The sequence below is a fragment of the Pimephales promelas genome, chromosome 1 (assembly GCF_988280905.1).
Source record: "Pimephales promelas chromosome 1, fPimPro1.hap1.1, whole genome shotgun sequence".
Lineage (NCBI taxonomy): Eukaryota > Metazoa > Chordata > Actinopteri > Cypriniformes > Leuciscidae > Pimephales > Pimephales promelas.
This window is the reverse complement of record NC_142769.1, coordinates 49,390,862-49,413,414: the sequence shown is the minus strand read 5'-3', so window position 1 is coordinate 49,413,414 and position 22,553 is coordinate 49,390,862. Positions and strand designations below refer to the sequence as shown.

Here is a 22,553-nt window from a genome sequence, read left to right as displayed (position 1 = left end):
AAAATAAAAGCACTATTCCCCATTTAGTAATGATTAGTTGGTTTCATACTGGTATGGATACACATTTAACCTGTTTTATACATGTCTATTTTTACTTTATATTAATTTATAACTATACCGTATACGGAATAAGCAAATATATATATATTTTTAACAGGTTAACGTTAGTATCAGACATTCTCTGGTAATATTATGTAAACAAACAAGAACGGCTTTAAGTATCAGTTCCTGTGAGAAGTGAGAGAACTTCCGGTACATGAGGAGAGAAGACAGACCTAACGTTACCGAAACGAAGATTAGTTTATTTACCAGCTAATTAGTGGAGATCTGGAAAAAAACAAGCTCTTCTAATTCAAGGTACGATTCACAATAATAATAATAAAAAAGACTATATATATATATATTTATGGAGCATATCGATTAATCCGTAATGCTAAAAACATAACAGCGAACATAGATTCACAAACGAAAGACTCGTATGAGTCGGCTCGTGTTCATTGAGTCACTCACATACAGCGCGACTAGACGAGTCCGATTCCGGAATGAATTATTCATACGTGCCGGTTCTTTTCAATGAATCAAAACCGAAATAAAGGCTGCGTCCGAAATCGCATATTTGAGTCGGTACTTATTTTCAAGGACCGCTAAAAAAGTATGCTCCTCTATGTTTGAATGTAATCTGGACTCAGAATATCGCCATAATTATGTGACTTACCAGCATCAATTCCTTGCTTCTCTATCATCCACAAATCTTCTCCTGTGGCCTCATGGGTTAGTAAAGTCTCCATCGTATGCACACTTCAGAATTAGTAGTAGTTGGTCATCAGGGTACTTTTTGTCCTGTACATCATGGATTTGCGTTTAGTTAAAAAAAAAAACGCTTATTATTCAGAGCTTTATTTATATCTGAATTTGGAATAACATTTTTCCTTATTTCAAATCGCGCACAGGGGTGGGTCAAATTTGGTGCCGTGGCCCAGATGCGAGTGAGTTTTACGGGGGTGAGTGTAACACATAGGCCAGTATGATATGTGCGTGTAAACCTCACTCCCCTAATCTCAAGAGCCACGCTAGCGATCTACATTAGCGGCTGTGGTCTTTAGCTACCTTTTTAGCATTCCCACCTGGTCCGAGTCCCGCTTGAGTTGGACTGGTTACACAATGCCAGGATGCACACAAATGTCTTCTGTGTCACTGTGAATAAATCACCATTGAGCATTGTTGAACACGTCTAATTCTCTTCGCACATCGATTTTCCAGTGATTTGTCATGGCCGAGCCACGCAGCCCAGTGTCCGCTTCTGTACCCCACAATCCGATGGTGCTGCCCACCCCCGAGGGCTCGTCTCTTGAGATGGACCCGATGGAGTACACCCTCCGCAAGCGTCTGCCTCGCAAACTGCCCAAACGACGGAACGACGTCTACGTCAATATGAAAACCGACTTCAAGGCCCAGCTGGCAAGATGTCAGAAACTTCTGGACGCTCATAGGGAAATCTGCATCCACGGTCTGGGACTGGCTATCAACCGGGCCATTAACATCGCCCTACAGCTTCAGACGTCCAGCCAGGGTGCGCTGCAACTGGCCGCCAACACATCCACTGTAGAGCTCATCGACGACCTGGAGCCCGAGGATCCAGATGAAGCTGGAGAGCCGCTTACACGCACCCGTAATAACTCGGCCATCCACATCAAGGTGTTTTATCCCAACCCGTAGAGCCAGGATCAACTATCAATGCAATAAATGGGAATTTCAAAGACTTCATAAACGTTAATGTCACGTTTTAAAGGCGTTGTCTGTTTTATTTGGTACAAGTTTTGGGGAAGGAAATGTGTCATTTCATGTTTCTCGGTCAGAAACAGTTTATGTATTTATTTTGTATGTGTGTGTGTGGGATAGTAATGACCATTCTGGCAAGTAAAAGACATCGTTGGACCTTCCTGCCTTTCCACCCCTTACATTATACCTACATCTGACATTGAATAAAAGGTGCGGTCAATTGCTCCTTCCTTAAAAAAAGTAAAATAATAATATTTATGTCTATGAAAAAGTCAGGATTCTGGCCCCATCATAGCACAGAAACTACATGCGTTAAAATTACAAAATGCGATGTCTCACTTGATCTCAGTGATGTGCGTGTTTGACATTTCATGACGTACTCTTAGATCGATTACAAAATGACACCGGCATTCAGGGACAGGCATTAGGGTTGTTTAGATTCTACCTATCCGATTGTTAAATTTTGTTAATTTAAATAGAGTTTTATCCAATTGAACATCAGTAAATTATGGAGTGCCACAAGGGTCTGTTTTAGGACCTCTGCTGTTTTGGAATAAACATGGGTTTATTTTTCACTATGCCGATGACCACTACCAGACGAAATCTTTCATTTATACAATCCGACAGATTGTGTTAAAGATATACAATATCTTAAAGATATCATTTTCTTCTTTTAAATTTGGATAAGACTGAGGTATTAACTAATTGAACCAAAAACCTACAATATTCATCTACTGTTACTTCATCCTCTACAGTTAAACACCTGGGTGAGAAAGTTGCCTTTCGATAATCATATTTTAAATGTTACAAAAACAGCCTTTTTCTAGTCTTCTACCTTAGAAGCATTGCTGTTTCTGATGCAGAAAAGCTAGCATACGGTCACAACTTGTAATAATTGCTTTAATGAGCTCATTGTTTCTCTCTAAATGAATACATGTCGTTAGCTAACTGCATGATTTGTATTACCTTATTAACTGGACATTTTTACGTTCATTTTTACATTACGTTGACAGTCACCTCTGATAACAAATGACTAAATTGTAATGTAGAAACATGCATTTTCCAGTAAAGCTGTATTGTGAAAAGTGTTATACAAATAAATGTGGATACCTGACCGCTGTTGGCTGACCAGTAATAGATTAGATCTTCTTTCAAAAAGAGTATTATTGGATAAAAGTGTTTGTCCAGCCATTCTTGAGCAAACTGTAAAAGAGCAGAAATTTGGGTAAGGCGAAAAATAATGACACAAAAATGTGTTCAAAAATATTTAGTGGTGTGACTAAAGTCCTTCAGAGGAAACAACATGACAAAAATGCAATACTTACACTCCAGTAATGGCTTTCACTCTATCATAAAAAAAAGTACTTGCATTCGCATCAAATTCACCTTGGAAATTCATGTATTTACAGAATGGTGAGCAGGGTATGCTTCGTAAGACGAAAAGAAAAACTTCCTCTCCTTGTTTTTAGCTAAGAATAATACTTTGTATTTGAATACCAAATAACATTGTGATGAAAGAACCACATAACAGGAAAAGACATTACAAACAGACTTTGTTGCACCCGGACTGACAGATGTAAAAAACAGCCTATTTACGAAAACACACAAACACAAACAGAAAAAGAGAAACAAAATGTCAACCGTACGCTCATTTCCCAAAGGAAAGTATGCAGCGTTGAGCGTGAAGTGGAAGGATGTTCGTCATGCACTAATCAATATTTTTCCTGGCACCGGCGTTATCTGTACAAGGCCGCGCTCATCGGCGTGATTCAGACATGAGCCTCATCAGCTCTCTCACGAACGCTTTCAATTCCCCCGACGCAAGCAGCAATCTAGTCCTTCTTCCTGTTCACCCCAACTGACCCGTAAGTATTCAGCATTACAACCTTCCTCATTCCCTGCAGCATTCTCAAAACGTCACACACACTCACACACACACACACGGAAATGAATATAAAACCTACAGTGCATAATTAATATTGATAAATAGTCTTCTCTATCAACAGTTCATCGTTTGGAGGTGCTTGAGGCCATGGTGGATGGAGCAAGAGAGGCTTTCTAGAGAGCCAGTGATTCCAGCTCTAGGAAATATATATATAATCTATATAAATAATGACAATTTCATAAGCAATACAAAACACTTTTACAGAGTCCCAGACAACCCTTCCCCAGTCGAGCTGGGAAAGTTGCATCAGTCATATGGGGAAAGAGGAGTGATTTCTTGCAGTTCTGGTCGGGTTTGCCAATGCTCGACACACAGCCATTGGGGGCGCTTAGCATTCTGGGGGATGTATTCTTTTCCCTTTATGAGTGAAATCTTTCAAAGTGCTACAACTCCCAGTCATTCAAACTTCGGCGACATATCCTTTGTAATAGTCCATATCCTCCTGATATGAGGAGCTTCAGTTAGTTTGACTCTTGCCCTGAGTCGTGTATCAGCTGACACCTTGATGGCAGACGGGCGCACCGGCCAGCAGGAGACGCACTTTTCCCCGCAGGAAGTTGACGTGGATCTGAAACAGCTCTGAGATCGAGGATACTTTCTGCGTCTCCTTGTCTTCTCCACCACTTGTTGGAGGCACATATTCCTGAGAGACAGAGAGAAATGAAAGTGTAAATAAATGCTCTTTCTTTATTCACTGTAAGAAAAGAAAAAAAGAATCGGTAGAAAAGCATAAAAGGCGCTGGTCATTTTCTGCCAGAATATTCTACATTAAAGGAGTAGTTGATCATTTACTCACCCCCATGTTATCCAAGATGTCCATGTCTTTCTTTCTTCGGTCGAAAAGAAATTAAGGTTTTTGATGAAAACATTCCAGGATTTTTCTCCATATAATGGACTTCAATGGGAACCAAACGGTTCAAGATCCAAAAGAAAGTTTCAGTGCAAACTGTTCAAAGGGCTTTAAACAACACTAGACGATGAATAAGGGACTTAAAAAGCGAAATGATCGCTCATATATATATATAAAAAGTTTACGTTTTATAAGCTCAAATGGTCACCTAGCTCTGTTCTGTGATGCGTGTTCGTGACTCTCCTGGTCAACCTCGTTCATCAAAATGAACAAATCTTTTCCTGAGTCAACTCGTTCATTTTGTTCGTTGAATTGTTCGTTCCTTTGTTTGATGAACGAGTTTAAACAGGAGAGTCACAAACCCGCATCACAGAACAGAGCAAGGCGACCATTTGAGCTTATAAAACTTAAACTTTGTTATTTATTTTTTAAATGAGCGATCGTTTCGCTTGATAAGACCCTTATTCATCGTCTGGTGTCGTTTAAAAAGCTCTTTGAACAATTTGCAGTTTGCACTGAAACTGTCTTTTAGACCTTGAACCTTTTGGTTCCCATTGAAGTCCATTATATGGAGAAAAATCCTGGAATGATTTCATCAAAAACCTTAATTTCTTTTCGACTGAGGAAAGAAAGACACGGACATCTTGGATGACATGGGGGTGAGTAAATCATCAGCAAAAGTTTTTTTAAAAGTGAACCATTTAAGTTGATGTACAATATATGTATGTATTTCCTTTTACCATATATTTTATATTTTTGTCCTTCATATACAGACAGTACATTGAAACAGACAGACTAGAGTATATACACTCACCGGCCACTTTATTAGGTACACCTGTCCAACTGCTCGTTAACACTTAATTTCTAAGCAGCCAATCACATGGCGGCAACTCAGTGCATTTAGGCATGTAGACATGGTCAAGACAATCTCCTGCAGTTCAAACCGAGCATCAGTATGGGGAAGAAAGGTGATTTGAGTGACTTTGAACGTGGCATGATTGTTGGTGCCAGAAGGGCTGGTCTGAGTATTTCAGAAACTGCTAATCTACTGGGATTTTCACGCACAACCATCTCTAGGGTTTACAGAGAATGGTCCGAAAAAGAAAAAACATCCAGTGAGCGGCAGTTCTGTGGGCGGAAATGCCTTGTTGATGCCAGAGGTCAGAGGAGAATGGCCAGACTGGTTCGAGCTGATAGAAGGGCAACAGTGACTCAAATAACCACCCGTTACAACCAAGGTGGGCAGAAGAGCATCTATGAACGCACAACTTTGAGGCAGATGGGCTACAGCAGCAGAAGACCACACCGGGTGCCACTCCTTTCAGCTAAGAACAGGAAACTGAGGCTACAATTTGCACAAGCTCATCGAAATTGGACAATAGAAGATTGGAAAAACGTTGCCTGGTCTGATGAGTCTCGATTTCTGCTGCGACATTCGGATGGTAGGGTCAGAATTTGGCGTCTACAACATGAAAGCATGGATCCATCCTGCCTTGTATCAACGGTTCAGGCTGGTGGTGGTGGTGTCATGGTGTGGGGAATATTTTCTTGGCACTCTTTGGGCCCCTTGGTACCAATTGAGCATCGTTGCAACGCCACAGCCTACCTGAGTATTGTTGCTGACCATGTCCATCCCTTTATGACCACAATGTACCCAACTTCTGATGGCTACTTTCAGCAGGATAATGCGCCATGTCATAAAGCTGGAATCATCTCAGACTGGTTTCTTGAACATGACAATGAGTTCGCTGTACTCAAATGGCCTCCACAGTCACCAGATCTCAATCCAATAGAGCATCTTTGGGATGTGGTGGAACGGGAGATTCGCATCATGGATGTGCAGCCGACAAATCTGCGGCAACTGTGTGATGCCATCATGTCAATATGGACCAAACTCCCTGAGGAATGCTTCCAGCACCTTGTTGAATCTATGCCACGAAGAATTGAGGCAGTTCTGAAGGCAAAAGGGGGTCCAACCCGTTACTAGCATGGGGTACCTAATAAAGTGGCCGGTGAGTGTAGTTGCTGCTTGTTTGTATGTAACACTATGACACAATCAAAGTGACGAACATGCTCTCTTCCTGAAGCTGACATAAGTTTGTAGTGCAGTGCACTTGATTAGCATAACATCCATTTTCCTGTTCCCGTAGCTTGAGTAGTAGAGCATGACATGACGCAAGCAAACAGTGCCAAGGTCATGAGGTTTGATTCCCAGGGAACAGTCAAGCTGAGGATTTGTAGATGTGATGTACATTTTGAATCAAATGTATAGCTTGAATGGACAGTACGGTATGTTGCTTTGGAAAAAAGCATTTGCCCAGTGCTAATTCAGTTCTGTATTATCCTAACCGTTACACCAATGAAGAATGTCATTTCCAAAACTAATGCAACCGTTAAAATCTTTGGGGTCAGTAAGATTTGTTTTTATTTTTTAAAGATTTATTTTTGCCCTTTTTATTATGATAGTATCAGCCATGACGTAACCATGGCGACAGACGTGAACAACTGCGTAGTGAGTAACGTGTAGCGGCACCCAGTTCTTGTTTCGTTCAAACATAGACCATGGCAAGCAGACTTTGGGACAAACAAGGAGATGCCGAGAGCTAGCATCCGAGACATCCTTCCACTCGACAGAGACTAATTTGGACTTAAACAAGTCATGACATTACAGTTTTATTAGACAGGTGAGCAAATGTACATAAAACAAATCAATGTTATAACGTTGGCTTGATTTGATGAAATGTTAGAATATGGTCAGTGTGTTGTTCTTATGTTGATCTAGCTGCTAGTTTCGTATAGCAAACGAACTAACACGTAAAATAACATTATAACTTTCAACACACATTTAAACGCCGTTTAGTGTGATAGTGTAACGTTATACCAAGTGGAACAGCGCTGCGTTTCCCTCACAAGTTTAATTCATCTAATAAACTGACCTGTGTGAGTAATAGGATGACATTTCCTTATCCCTTTATATCCGCGGGACTCGCGTGTGATATATGTCTCTTATAAGCAATCGCGACCTGCTTCATACCACTGTAATGTTAAAAAAAACGTGAGTGTTTTCACTCATCCATAAACATTATTAGATCCATCAGCTTGACAGCAATTCAGCTCGTCACTGCGTAATAAACATAAGCCTTTGATATTGTTGGAAACTGCGCCCTCTTGTGGCCAAAAAAGTTACATATTGTAGCTTTCATGTTTAGCAGATAGGGAGTATTACAGGCTCCGCCCTCTTCTTGGGGAGCAGCAGCTCATTTGCATTTAAAGGAATAGTTCCCTTAATCATTCACTCACCGTCAAGTTGCTTCAGTTGATGGACCCCATTGACGTCCATAGTATTTTTTTTCCTACTATGGGCGTCAATGGGGTCCATCAGCTGTTTGGGTACCAACATTCTTCAAAATATCTTCTTTTGTGCTCAGCAGAAGAAATAAATTCATACGGGTTTGAAACAACTTGACGGTGAGTAAATGATGACAGAATTTTATTTTTTTAAAGCTACACTGTGTAACTCTTAGTTTACTCTTAGCTAAAAACACACAAAATACATGTGCTCATTAATGTATATTTACTTCGTTCAAGTATTCTCGTGAGTGTATAATATGCCATTGAAAATACATACGGGTAAGTGTTTCTAATGTCGGTCGCCATGTTGCCCCTCCATCTTGAATGTACATTAGCCAAAGAGGGACATACCCGTTTCAAGCTTCGCCTTTCGCGTTTACGTTTGAGTTAACACTCATGGACGAGGTCGAACTGGAAGCCATGTTAATCTTGGACTACATTGGCCACCGTAGGAGTTAAAACGAAATCGGAATTGAGAGGAACAGAAACTAATATTCACTGTGTGGTCATATACCTTTACACCACTAGATGGGGGTAAAAATCACACAGTGTAGCTTTAAACGTACAGTATGCGATTTTTGGCCACCAGGGGTCACTCGTTTAAAATAATAACAAAAGACGTACTTTGATGACGTCGGGAAAGAGCGTGGGCTCACGGGAGTTGCTGTCGCTGTCAATGACAACCAGCTCAGCTCATGACATGACATCATCGTTTCACAAAATGTACGGATATACGGCATCTCTCTGTAGATTTAGCTTGTCAAGAAGCTTTAAATGCAACCCCAATGTTTACCTGTGTCATGCTTCTCCTGTCCCAAACCCTTCTCGCGTCATATTTTTCAGGTACGTTTGAGCTTTAGCTAATGAGCTGGCTGTAGCAGCAGAACGTGCAGGCAAAGCGTAATCGTGGTCCATAACTATTATACAGACGAATATAAATATTAATATTACGCTACTTCAATGAATGACCTATTTTAGAACATTTTTCATATATAGAGCCCACCGGATTATAAAGCACATAAGATACTGCAGTCAAACGTTTGACTGGGTTTGCGTTATTCATCTACTATGTGCTAAAGGCTAAAGGGAATGTAGTGAGTGCGCGGCGCCGGAGGTGAGGCGTTTATTTGGTAAGCATGAGAGAGCTGAAGCGGGCACGTACATTCGCAGCCTGACTCATATGAGTATTCAATGTGCGCGGCTCGCTAACAGCAACAGTTGGCTGTTTTGAATGAGACGACACGGTTACTGTGAACGGGGAGCGCTTTATGTGCGAGCAGCACCGGGGACAGTGTGTCTGTTAAGAGTGAGCGCTCGTGAGCGGGCACGTGATTTACACACATAAAAATACGTACTACTTTTTTTTCTTCGTCATTTTCTTTGCTTTATTGACGGTAGTCCAGTGTTCCCCTTTGTGTTTGGCGGTTTCGCCGGGTTCCGCAAGGAAGTTAGAGAAAATAGAGGAGTCAAAGGTTATATGACGCCATAGACGGGCGACGAAACGGAAATAAAGAAACGTCCCGTGTCTTCGAATTAAACTATAAATTTCTCCGTATTTGAAATTTGGTGGAAACTGTCGGGATAATGTAAGTACACATCTAATAGAAATATATAACATAGATACAGTTATTTTTGCTATGTTTAATGCAGAAAAAATACATATTGTGGCTTTAAGTGAACTATCACTTTTAAGCACAAAGAAAGCATGTTTTTCCTTCCACTCAAAAATGGGCATGATATAATAAGTGATCTGTGGGGTATTTTGAGCTGAAACTTCACAGACACATTCTGGGGAAATCTGAGGGCCACCGTTTCACTGTATCAAATAAATACAGCATTGGTGAGCTGAAGAGACTTGAGAGGTCTCGGTGTAACTCACCGGTATGCTGAGACTTCGCAGCACTTGTCTGATGCTGACAATGTTTCTAAGAGTGGCGTCTATGTGGGATTGTATCACGTCAGTCTGATTAAATGCCTGTAATGAGCCGATGGCCTCGTTCAGCACGTGAATGCCTGACTTGACCTCCTGAGCTTGCTCCTCTATCTGAAGCGACATACAGAAGAGAGGAATATTAAAACTAAATGCAGTGTTAAACATGCTATTTATGTTACAATCTTCACCACAGGAACATGTAGCTTCATGTTACTTACATTCATCGCTTCCCAGTCATCAAAATCAACTCTGGTCAGAGGAACAGTGAAGTTTGTTGCACTGCTGCAATCCTCCTTACAAGCTCTCTGCGATTACAAGAACATCAACACGCTGAGAATTAGCTCTACTTCTAATGAATAGCTTTAGCCATCATGTGAATGTCCCTCACCATAGCAGCTTCTGCATCCCATGCCTCCTTAATGTAGTGGTCGAGGACGCGCAGGTCGCAGATGGGGCGTAATGGGGAGGACAGGCCTGGACGGGTCCACTCCAGCACCATCAGCAGTAAGGCAAAGAGTCCTGACACACACAGACCAGATGAAGATTAGTTACAAACGAACTCAATCTTTGGATGAAAGCACTTTTACACTTATACTCAGGACAAACAGATTCCCAAAAACTTTCCCACACCTTGGTTAGCTTCAAATTCAAGGACCTATAAAGGACTTTCCAGGTCCAAAACCCTCATATTTAAGGAAGCAATGTTTCAAGTGAGCACAAGATTACATCGTGTTACCTTGTAAGATACATTATAGTTTTCATGTGTCAAACGCAACTATGCAAAAAAGCTTTTATTTATTTATTTTTGTCCATATGACAGATATCTGAATTTCTATGTGTTGTATTTTTGTTTTGCATAAACCTGACAAATATTTTCTGTATTAAAAAATGATCCGATATTAACTTTTGCATGGATTTTATTTAATATGATTTTATTCATATTAATTACATGAATATGCTTTTAAGTTTTAAATTATCTTCTTTGGTGAGCCAAATATCTAGCAGGCATTTCAGCCTATTTTCACAATGTTTCGAGGAGTGTCTGTGAAACGTTGAGGTACCATTGTAGTAGTTTTGTGTGCACCTGAAGGCATGGCAACTTACAAGAAAACACTTAAAGGAGAACTCCGGCGAACAATGAACCTTTGGTCTAATAAAACATCGGTACACAGTCAATCGTTCTCTGAGATTTGTTTTCATGATAATCTAATGTAAAGAGTTTTATCTCTAAAAACTGTTTAGCGTATAATGCTAGTAATGGGGGTATTGACTAAGTAAAAAGAAATCGCTAGTTTATACCACTAACAAGGCTCAAAATAGCCCCACACTAACGTTGTAACATAATGAGGCTCCATACATGCAAAACGAAACATTGAGAACTTTGTAAGTGTACAGACCGTTTAATAAGAAGATACTTTATGAAGACAGTTCACTTCGCCTATACAGACAGGAGCCATCTTAAAAAATAGTCTCGATAAGTCGAACCACGAACGCCATTCATACAGTTCAGAAGTTCGCTGAACTTCATACAGTTCAGATCACTCAGCACGGCGTTCGGGGATCGACTTATCGAGACTATTTTTTAAGATGGCTCCTGTTTGTATACGTGAAGTGAACTGTCTTCATAAAATATCTTCTTATTAAGTAACCATCAGATTGAAGCTCATAAAAGTGCATCTCTTCATGATAAAAGTGCTCCGCACGGCTCTGAGGGGTTAATAAAGGCCTTCTGAAGCCAAGCAATGAGATTGTGTAAGAAAAATATCCACATATAAAACTTAAAGTCCAGCCAAACAAACGGATTCCACTTAAAGGATTAGTTCACTTTTGAAAAAACTTTTGCTGATAATTTACTCACCCCCATGTCGTCCAAGATGTCCATGTCTTTCTTTCCTCAGTCGAAAAGAATTTTAGGGTTTTGATGAAAACATTCCAGGATTTTTCTCCATATAATGGACTTCAACGTGAACCGGATGGTTCAGGTCCAAAAGATAGTGTTAATAACAGTTTCAGATGCAGCTTCAAATGTCTTTAAACGATATCAGACGATGAATAAGGGTCTTATCATGCGAAACGATCGGTTATTTCAAAACTTATTCCAAAAATGTAACTTTTCTAAGGACAAATGCTAGCCTTGCTCTATTCTGTGAGGCGCGTTTGCAACGTCACGTAATACGTAATTACTTTCAAAAGGTCACGGGCGACGTAGCCGAATGTACAGAATCAAAATCGTCCGACATCGTTGTTTTTCCTTTTAATTCCTTTTTTTGTAAACGGTGTTTGAGTTAGTTTGCACGTTCAACCTATGCGTTCAACTTGTGAACACTGACTCTGTACTTTCGGCTACGTCGCCCGTGACCTTTTGAACGTAATTACGTATTACGTGACGTTGCAAACGCGCCTCACAGAATAGAGCAAGGTTAGCATTTGTCCTTAGAAAAGTTACATTTTTGGAATAAGTTTTGAAATAACCGATCATTTCGCATGATAAGACCCTTATTCATCGTCTGGTGTCGTTTAAAGACATTTGAAGCTGCATCTGAAACTGTTATTAACTGTCTTTTGATACTTGAACCATCCGGTTCCCATTGAAGTCCATTATATGGAGAAAAATCCTGGAATGTTTTCATCAAAAACCTAAAATTCTTTTCGACTGAGGAAAGAAAGACATGGACATCTTGGATGACATGGGGGTGAGTAAATAATCAGCAAAAGTTTTTTTCAAAAGTGAACTACTCCTTTAAGCATGAAGATGAAAATCATGGGATAATTTTCATTTTAAAGTGAACTACTTTAACGTAACGTGTAAATGTAGCTAACATAAATCATGCAAGCTATATGCATAGGCCACAAAGTGCTGGCAAATAACACATTTGCAGACTGGAGGAAATAATATGATATTTTTTTCCAGAAAACATTTTTTTTTTTTCAGATTCATGGACCCGTGGGAACCCTCCAACTAGAGGTTACCAACACAGTTGAGCAATTTGGCATTTCACGAGACCATAGTACTAAAAAAACATTGCAAACGTACGTAGCTCTTGATCTGTGGTTAGAAGCACAGTTTCTTGTTGAAATGACGTGGAAACAGATCGTACTCTTGGGCACAATAAGAAAGCTAACATTAACAGTACATCCCAAATCGGTCCCACTTTACATTAAGTGGCTTTAAGTACTATGCACTTACATTGAAATTAATAATTTGATACAATGGACTTGTGCACATACATGTTTTTACATTGCAGACATTTTAAAAATACCTACATGTAATTACAGCTGTAATTAGATTTGTAATTACACTGTTGCCCCTTCCCTTACACCTTAACCTACCACACCTGACCCTAACCTTACCTGTATCAGACCTCAATAGCAGCAAAAGAGTTTTACAATACAACCTGAACACAATAAGTACATTGTACTTAATTTTCGATGTAAGTACATAGTACTTAAAGCCACTTCATATAAAGTGGGACGCCCATATCTTTTATCCCATTTAAATATGAATGTAGATTTGAATCTATATATTTTAAAATGTCAAAAGTTTTTTTTAGGAGTGTAAATGTGACGTTGAGAGAACCCGCAATAAATCACACATCAACTAAAGCTAAACGACAAACATGCATACATCATTAAATAGTGCTGGATTATGATAATATCATAATATAATGCTTGATTGACTGATGTTAAGAGTGTACGTTGAGATATTAAAAAAGCAGAGCTATTTTACAAAGATAAGGACGCACCTAAAGGATTATTAGGAACACCATACTAATACTGTGATTGACCCCCTTTCGCCTTCAGAACTGGCTTAATTCTACGTGGCATTGATTCAACAAGGTGCTGAAAGCATTCTTTCGAAATGTTGGCCCATATTGATAGGATAGCATCTTGCAGTTGATGGAGATTTGTGGGATGCACATCCAGGGCACGAAGCTCCCGTTCCACCACATCCCAAAGATGCTCTATTGGAGATCTGGTGACTGTGGCGGCCATTTTAGTACAGTCAACTCATTGACATGTTCAAGAAACCAATTTGAAATGATTCGAGCTTTGTGACATGGTGCATTATCCTGCTGGAAGTAGCCATCAGAGGATGGGGACATGGTGGCCATAAATGAATGGATATGGTCAGAAACAATGCTCAGGTAGGCCGTGGCGTTTAAACGATGCCCAATTGGCACTAAGGGGCCTAAAGTGTGCCAAGAAAACATCCCTCACGCCATTACACCACCACCACCAGCCTGCACAGTGGTAACAAGGCATGATGGATCCATGTTCTCATTCTGTTTACGCCAAATTCTGACTCTACCATCTGAAATCGAGACTCATCAGAACAGGCGACATTTTTCCAGTCTTCAACTGTCCAATGTTGGTGAGCTCTTGCTAATTGTCGCCTCTTTTTCCTATTTGTAGTGGAGATGAGTGGTACCCGGTGGGGTCTTCTGCTGTTGTAGCCCATCCGCCTCAAGGTTGTGTGTGTTGTGGCTTCACAAATGCTTTGCTGAATACCTCGGTTGTAACGAGTGGTTATTTCAGTCAAAGTTGCTCTTCTATCAGCTTGAATCAGTCGGCCCATTCTCCTCTGACCTCTCGCATCAACAAGGCATTTTCGCCCACAGGACTGCCGCATACTGGATGTTTTTCCCTTTTCACACCATTCTTTGTAAACCCTAGAAATGGTTGTGCGTGAAAATCCCAGGAACTGAGCAGATCCCGTCTGGCACCAACAACAATGCCTCGCTCAATTGCTTAAATCACCTTTCTTTCCCATTCTGACAGTCAGTTTGGAGTTCAGGAGATTGTCTTGACCAGGACCACACCCCTAAATGCATTAAAGCAACTGCCATGTGATTGGTTGATAGACAATTGCATTAATGAGAAATTGAACATTTATATATACTGTATATATACACTCACCTAAAGGATTATTAGGAACACCTGGTGTGGGGGATGTTTTCTTGGCACACTTTAGGCCCCTTAGTGCCAATTGGGCATCGTTTAAATGCCACGGCCTACCTGAGCATTGTTTCTGACCATGTCCATCCCGTTATGGCCACCATAGCCGCTTTCCGACCAAATAGTTATAGGAACTTAGTTATAGGAACTGTCCACTTCTAAACAGTTGTAAGAACTACTCTCCCCCAAACTCGGTTTTGCTGCTTGCGTTCGCACTGGCCAAGTGGCAATAGGAACTGGTAGGAGGGGTAACGCAAGCACGGCGACGGTCTTTATAGCATCATCACTAGACGCAGCGCGGCCACATACAACAACAACAAACCAGCATTTAAGCACAGTCAGAATTATTTAATTAATTTCATTCTTTTAATAGCAAAATTTTATGTTCATAAATGCAAATTCTCCTGTAAAAAGCCTAATTTTATTTTATTTAGGAAAGACATTGAGCTTTATATTGATTCACTCCGATTTTCTATGAAGCAAAAAGCGTTTAAAACATTGAAAATATGCAAATGTTATATCTTTATATAGGTTTACAATACCCCCTAGTATGAAAGACTTTGTAATTTATAGCCTATATTGTATGTTAATTTTGCTGTATACATAAATCTGTACTAAGATTGTTCTTAATAAAAAAAAAAAAAACTGAAAAAAAAAGACTGATTGCAATGTTCCTGTTCTGCCTTGCCGGGACCTTAATAACGGAGAACGAACGGCGGCATTCAAAGATTATGCTTGAGTTCTGTACAGAGAAACACAGAAGACGAAGGCTCCAGCGTAATATGATATTAAAGGGTTAGTTCACCCAAAAATGAAAATTAAGTCATTAATTACTCACCCCCATGCTGTACCAACGCCGTAAGACCTTCGTTCGTCTTCGGAACACAAATAAAGATATTTTTGATTAAATTTGAGAGCTGTAAAACTACCACATTGGCTGCCTGAGGGACTGCCTCTTGACGGCCCAGAAAGTCAATGAAGAAAATGTTTAAATATCCCAAGTGACTACCGTGGCTCAACTATATGTTTATCAAGCGACGCGAATACTTTTTGTGCGAAAAAACAAACAAAAATAACGACTTTATTCTGCTATTCCTTTTCTTCCTTGTTGGCCTGAAACGAGATTTCCTTAATTAGATTTCCACGACGCATGCGCGAGAACTGAACTGAGGTAGTTAAAAGAGATCGCAATTCTTGCGCATGCGTCGTGGAAATCTAAGGAAGTCTCGTTTCAGGCCAACAAGGAAGAAAATGAATAGTCGAATAAACTCGTTATTTTTGTTTTTTCGCACAAAAAGTATTCTCGTCGCTTGATAAACATATAGTTGAGCCACGGTAGTCACTTGGGATATTTAAACATTTTCTTCATTGACTTTCTGGGCCGTCAAGAGGCAGTCCCTTAGGAGCCAATGTGGTAGTTATACAGCTCTCAAATTTAATCAAAAATATCTTCATTTGTTTTTTCCGAAGACGAACGAAGGTCTTACGGGGTTGGTACAGCATGGGGGTGAGTAATTAATGACTTCATTTTCATTTTTGGGTGAACTAACCCTTTAAGTAATATGATGGAAGAAGATAAAAGAGCGCAGGAGGCAAACAAAACGACGGGCAAGTTTCGCTAGCATTAGCAATTAGCTGGTTGAATGCGTTATGTTTGTCTTAATCCTCGCGTATGACAGACACGGACAAGTTCCGTCCGTGTTGACCGTGGGCATGACTTATAAGTTAAACCAATCAACGTAGACCGAGGGAAAGGGAACTAAAAAAAGTCCTTGCTCTAGACTAGGTACTGAAAGAGTTATAGGAACTACGGTCTGAGGAACTAAAAAAATCCCCAATTTAGTCCGGTCGGAACACGAGAAAAAAAGGGTTATAGGAACGTTAGGTTCTAGGAACTGCAAAAGTCCCTCCGGTCAGAAAGCGGCTCGTGTCCCCATCCTCTGATGGCTACTTCCAGCAGGATAATACACCATGTCACAAAGCTCGAATCAATTTCAAATTGGTTTCTTGAACATGACAATGAGTTGACTGTACTAAAATGGCCCCCACAGTCACCAGATCTCAACCCAATAGAGCATCTTTGGGATGTGGTGGAACAGGAGCTTCGTGTCCCACAAATCTCCATCAACTGCAAGATGCTATCCTATCAATATGGGCCAATATTTGGGCCAGCACCTTGTTGAATCAATGCCACGTAGAATTAAGGCAGTTCTGAAGGCGGACACAGTATTAGTTTGGTGTTCCTAATAATCCTTTAGGTGAGTGTATAGTACACCAGTTTGGTGAGTAAACTAAAAAATGTGATAGCCAATGAAGATTCTATTGCCAAGGTATGTGACACAGACACAGAACAAAGGCACCGTCACTTCTCACTTCTCAGTGAAAACAAGTGCCGACCAACAGCAACAGCTGCAGACAGGGGGAAACACTGATCCCACAAAGTGTCTGTTGCTGTTGGTCATTGTCTGTGAAGTGGCCTTTAAAGGCAAGATCACACCACACCGACAGACCAGGACAATCCCGAGATTACACTACGCCACTTCTCTGAAAGACACCAACAGATGCCATTGTTTTCACGATGTGTGTGCAGTAAATAGCCACCAGTAAATAAACAAAACCACTGTAAAATATCACTTTGGCAATAAATAAGACCCGTAACCAACATTTTGACCTGCAAAGAGGTCATGATTTAAGAAGAAGAAAAAATCCTAAGGAAAAAGACAACGCTCGACTACTCTGTCTATCTGGAATAAAGAGACAGATTACACAGAAAGAGTGTTTGTGTGTGTCTGGTCTGCAAAACTTTAATCCTCTATCACATGCGTGTCAGAAACCAAACGTCCGAGTCACAGCAAAAATTAAATGATAAAAGTACGTATTTGCAGTGGCAACAAATTGCAATTTAATCGTTTCCTCTCTTTACTCTGCCGAGCAGAAGCCATGAGGTTCGACATCGCTTGTCTACTTTTTTAGGGCAGTGAATAAGTATTCATCATATGCAGCTGGCCATGTGATTGAACCGCATTTATTTCTTATTGGGACGTTTTTGAATGCACTCTTTCAGCTTTAGCAGGCTTTGACGCAACGGGACCCTGATCAAAGCGAATGTACCCTCTGGAGATGTTCTGATCTAGAGCACATGAAACACTCAAGGTTGGGCCAAAGTTTGGAGCAGAGTGTCAATTATCAGAATTTTCTGTTTTTCTGTCGGCCTCAGCTTGACAAATCACTTTACTGCTGATCTTGGCAGAGAATGGCGTCTTGTCACGAAAGCAACAGAGGTTCTGTTGACACCATGACCTGTGGAAAACCAAGAAACACACAGAGTCTGTCTGAATGCTGCAGAACGCACGTCCACCGTGTAATCAGCCAATCGCTAACAGCTACATCTCATCTGACCAAGCATTTTACAGTCAAGAAATTTAATTAAATAAAGCCACTTCTCAGCTAAACATATGCATATTATCTCTGTAAAGAGACCCAGAGAAATAGTTATAGTGACCCAGGCCCCCATTTACACATTTGTTTTAGTCACACTATAAAAGTAATTGTCAAATAGAGTGAAATCAATACAATTGAGGATTTTAGTTTAAAAGGAGGAATTGATTAAGTTTTCAAGGGGCTACTTAAATTACAACAATTAAGCCATGCAAAGACAATAAATTATTAACTTGTTAATAGAGCCAAAGATTTAACCAGCCTCTTTAAAAGAGAATCACTCAATGGAGAATGTGCTAACTCTCCATATCCTTGCACAAACACAAGGCTCTTATACCTCACTGAATGACTAATAGCAACAGAAAGAGGGGGAGATTATATCACATGCCTTACTCTCCAGCAGAGGGAACCGCCAACTACACCGTGTCTAAGGACTTGAAGTTAGGATCATAGCCAATGTTAAAGGTAACGGGAAGTGCCAACACTAAATGCCAACTATTAGAGTCTATTCTTTGCCTCACGAGAGAGAGCACTGTCAAAGTGGCGGGTTTACCCTTGGTAAACCAAGGACCTTGACCTACAAATGTTAATTTGTTTCATCAAATACTCAATGTGTGAACGCTTCATTAAATAATAATATTTCATTAAATTGGACTTGGAATTGTACAGGAAAGTATAATGTATCCTAATCTACAATGGTTCTTACGATACCCTTTTTTTTGTACATTGTGATAACTTTCTTTTCCCTTCTTGCAGAGAAAACCCAAAGAGAAGCCAACTGTGAACTGTCTAAGCTTTTTTTATGCAAAGTCACTCTCGTTTTCACAATGGATGTGCTGGTCAATTTCTGATGATGCAGCACTTTTACACAGAGTGAGTCAGCTCTCCTGGTAATGTAAAGCTCATGCTAATAAAGATGCCAGGTCATGCATGGGGAATTCCAACACGAATCCATTACAAGAAATACTGATAGCTCAAAACAACCAATACCTTGTTTACCAATTAAAATCCAATTTGATTGATCAGGAGAATATGTAGCCTTTTTGAATGAATTAATTATTTTTTGATTTCGTATTATAATTCCAGTTATGCTTTGCTCCACTTATAGCTGCATGCTCACTTTCATAGTTTCAAATTATTAATAGTCCTAACACCACAAAAAAAATCTTGTAAAAAAGTTGTATTTTGCCCTATATGCGTTGATAAACAGTAAACGATGAACGTATTGCTTGAATTTAACGCACCAAAACAACAACAAAAAAACATACATTCCCACTTGTTGCTAAGCGCACATGTAAAGCCAACTTTTGTAAAAGCGTAAGGATCTTACCTGAACCGTGAAACATTCGCAAAGCAACTTGGCATTTTTCACACACATGATTAAAAACGACAAATATCGCGCAAAGACAGCTCGACTGGTGGCGCAAAAGACATAGATAGACTGAAGCACAGACGCATCCAGTCCTGCGCGCTGCTTCAAGTCCTCTGTGGCACGCACACGCGATCAAACACAATGACACCGTCCCTTCCCAGGAGGCACGTACTCAGATCAGTCAGGCTTTGCATCACCCTATTGGCAAGCTTTCTATGAATGTAAATGCCCCCTCTCTCCACGAAAGCGATTAAGCAGAAACGGCGGAACGCGCTCACTAATGTCAGAGGTGGAGAATGAATGGAGCTGCCATCCACGAGACCGCTACAAAATGTTGAAGCTCAGGTAAAAAGATAAAAAAAAGAGGCTGAGGTCGTTTAATTTACTCACTGGTTTTCTGCATCTCAGAATCCAGTCCTCACAGGATCCTCTCCGTTTTGTCCATAGCTCCGTCTATAGCCCGTTAATTGCAACCAAAGCTTTTTAAGGTATTGTCAGCACTCATCGGTTCCGTAATGCTTAGCTATTTATTTATTTTCAATCCATGACTTTGAAAATTAGAAAATTAAATATAACAGTCTCGTGATAGTTATCAGATCAACTTCCTGTTTTGGAAGAAATTAGTCTTTCATTGTTACTCACATAATATCTGGTTTCTCTGCAAAATAAACAGTGTACTAAAAAGGGCTTCCTCTCAATGCAATTTCTCCAATGATCTTTTAACTGTATTTTCCACTTGGCATACTTCCAGGTAAGGTGGTAATACAAAGAAATGAAACAATACTCACAATTATGTGAGTATCCCCTTCATGCTTTGTATTTTTGCTCATGGATCAGGGAGGCAGTTCTCCATATTCATTAGAAGTATCCTGTCCACATACTCTGGCAGTTTGGGATCAGGAAGATGTTTTAACGTAAAGTGTCTTCTGCTCACAGAGGCTGTGTTTATTTGATCCAAAATATTGTGAAATATTATTACAAATTAAAATAACTGTTTCCTATTTAAATGTATTTTTAAAATGTAATTTATTCATCTGATGACAAACCAGTTGATTACTCCAGTCTTCAGTGGTACACGATCCTTCAGAATTCACTCTAATATGTTTTGCTGCTCAATACATTTTTCTTATTATTATCAAGTTTGAAAACAGTTGTTTAAAACAAAGTTCAAAACAACAGCATCCGAAATAGAAAGCTTTTGTAACATTATAAATGTCTTTACTGTCACTTTTGATCATTTTAACACATCCTGAGTAAAATTATTAATTTCTTTCCAAAGAAAAAAATCTTACTGAACCCAAACTTTTGAACGGTACAGTATAATGTTACAAAAGCTTTCTATTTCAGATGAAATCTTAAATTTTAAGGTGGTAAGTCAAACAAACGACTGAAACTTTGATTTTTGCAATCACCCAAGATAATCAGGGGGACTATCTTCACATATGTTGAAAAGCCAAAACCCAAGAATTAAATCTAAATGGGTAACATTCAGGAAAGAAAGAAAAAACAACATTCTGGGAAGGTTGTTTTGTCACTATAAAATGGAAAAAAGGGGATAAATTCAAGTTTATCCTAATCCTGGATATATATTAGCAGTCACTTACCTTACTCGTGGGACTATTCTTCCAGAATCCCTTGACAACATCAAGTCCACCCTTATTTCTTAAATGTATATTAAGCAGGAGAACTTAAACACCACCCTCCATTGTGAACAGCAAAATCTGTTTTTACTTTTACCACTCTCCAGGATTAGACTTTGTATTTTTTGTGTATATAAATATATATACACAAAAATAAATTATTGGCATTTTGCCTTTGTTGGGATAGTAGATAGACAGGAGGTGAAGTGGTAGAGAGGGTGACGGGTTCAGGATATGTACACAAGCTGGGACTCGAACTCGAGTCACCCAAAGCACAACCGTTCCACATGTCAGAGCGCTGCCCACGGGGCTATTGGCTCCGGCAGCAATAAATGTTAAACTTCAAACGTGTTTAGTAGCTGGCACAGAATAGTGTAATCCAAGGCATGAGTCTATTCAGGAAAACATATTGGGTCTCTGGGAAGACAGAGTTCAAAGATCCTGATTTTATCCACAGGGATCAATAAAGTTTATCTATACATATCTAGAGGGCATTCAAAACAGAACATCTATGTATTTTGTCTAAGGCTCAAAGGTTTGCCTACTTGTGTGGCTGAATTAAAATATGTTCATGTCGAGTAAATTGGATGTTCCCTTTTAGTGTCTCCATAGTTTAATTGGTTACTTTTATCTTGCATGCTCTTTAAACCAGGTCTGTTTGTTGAAGGGTGACGGCAGGATTGTTTGGGCAACAGTTGTACAATGTATATATTAGGATGTGAGGCCCAGCTTCTCTCAGTTCTAAGGATAATCAATATGAAAACCTCTCTATACTTATAAACATTTTCCAAATATAATGGTAAAACAAAATATAAATATATGTCAATATTAATTTGTTAACGCAAGTGATTAATTCAAAATTTTTAATGCATTAAAATAATTTTAAGCAAATAAATTACTGAAGCACACATTAAAGGTTCTCTAAGCGATGCTGGGCCAAAACATTTTTTGTCACATACATCAAACGTCTCCTCACTATCGGCTAGCTGCCTGTCCCCTAAACACACTGTAAAAAAACGCGGTCTCTGTAGACACCACAGGCTCCACAAACGGCAACAAAATCACTGGCAAGAAGTATTTGAGGGTGGGTCTGGGGGGTTAGTGCGCGTGCACATGAAGGGGGTGTGTGTGTGAAGGAGAGCGAAGCATCAGAGGGAAGTTTGAAAAATGGCCGACACACGACCAAAGAGACGTCGTTCTGAAGAACAAATTAAAAAGAAGAAGGAGTCGGATAAAGAATGTGCGAAGTTCCGAATTTACATCGGTAGCAAAGCTTTAGAACGATGGCG

The 22,553-nt window shown here is 39.8% G+C and overlaps 2 protein-coding genes across 4 annotated transcripts in view; one reads left to right on the top strand and one right to left on the bottom strand.

Moving 5' to 3' along the window:
• Nucleotides 1-230: 230 nt before the first annotated feature.
• pop7 (POP7 homolog, ribonuclease P/MRP subunit) lies at nucleotides 231-1,993 on the top strand. The gene is made up of 2 exons (XM_039658259.2): nucleotides 231-357; nucleotides 1,261-1,993. Exon 2 carries the CDS (start codon nucleotides 1,270-1,272, stop codon nucleotides 1,714-1,716), a length of 447 nt encoding a protein of 148 aa, XP_039514193.1. The 5' UTR covers nucleotides 231-357; nucleotides 1,261-1,269; the 3' UTR covers nucleotides 1,717-1,993.
• Nucleotides 1,994-4,067: 2,074 nt separating this feature from the next.
• epoa (erythropoietin a) overlaps nucleotides 4,068-22,553 on the bottom strand; it is a 28,755-nt gene continuing 10,269 nt past the window's right edge. The window contains exons 1-5 of one of the 3 annotated variants that reach the window (XM_039658256.2): nucleotides 20,015-20,110; nucleotides 10,247-10,377; nucleotides 10,077-10,163; nucleotides 9,805-9,969; nucleotides 4,068-4,367 (exon numbers count right to left, since the gene is read on the bottom strand). In XM_039658256.2, the coding sequence (XP_039514190.2) occupies nucleotides 4,215-4,367; nucleotides 9,805-9,969; nucleotides 10,077-10,163; nucleotides 10,247-10,377; nucleotides 20,015-20,027 (549 nt within the window). In that variant the 5' untranslated portion in view covers nucleotides 20,028-20,110 and the 3' untranslated portion in view covers nucleotides 4,068-4,214. Of the gene's footprint in view, nucleotides 4,368-9,804; nucleotides 9,970-10,076; nucleotides 10,164-10,246; nucleotides 10,378-19,582; nucleotides 19,792-20,014; nucleotides 20,111-22,553 lie in introns of those variants that run through there. The other 2 variants (XM_039658255.2, XM_089131118.1) reach the window with 2 other exon arrangements.

Excerpts from the sequence above, each read along its gene's own strand:
- pop7 (XM_039658259.2), top strand. The coding sequence starts at position 1,270 with ATGGCCGAGCCACGCAGCCCAGTGTCCGCTTCTGTACCCCACAATCCG.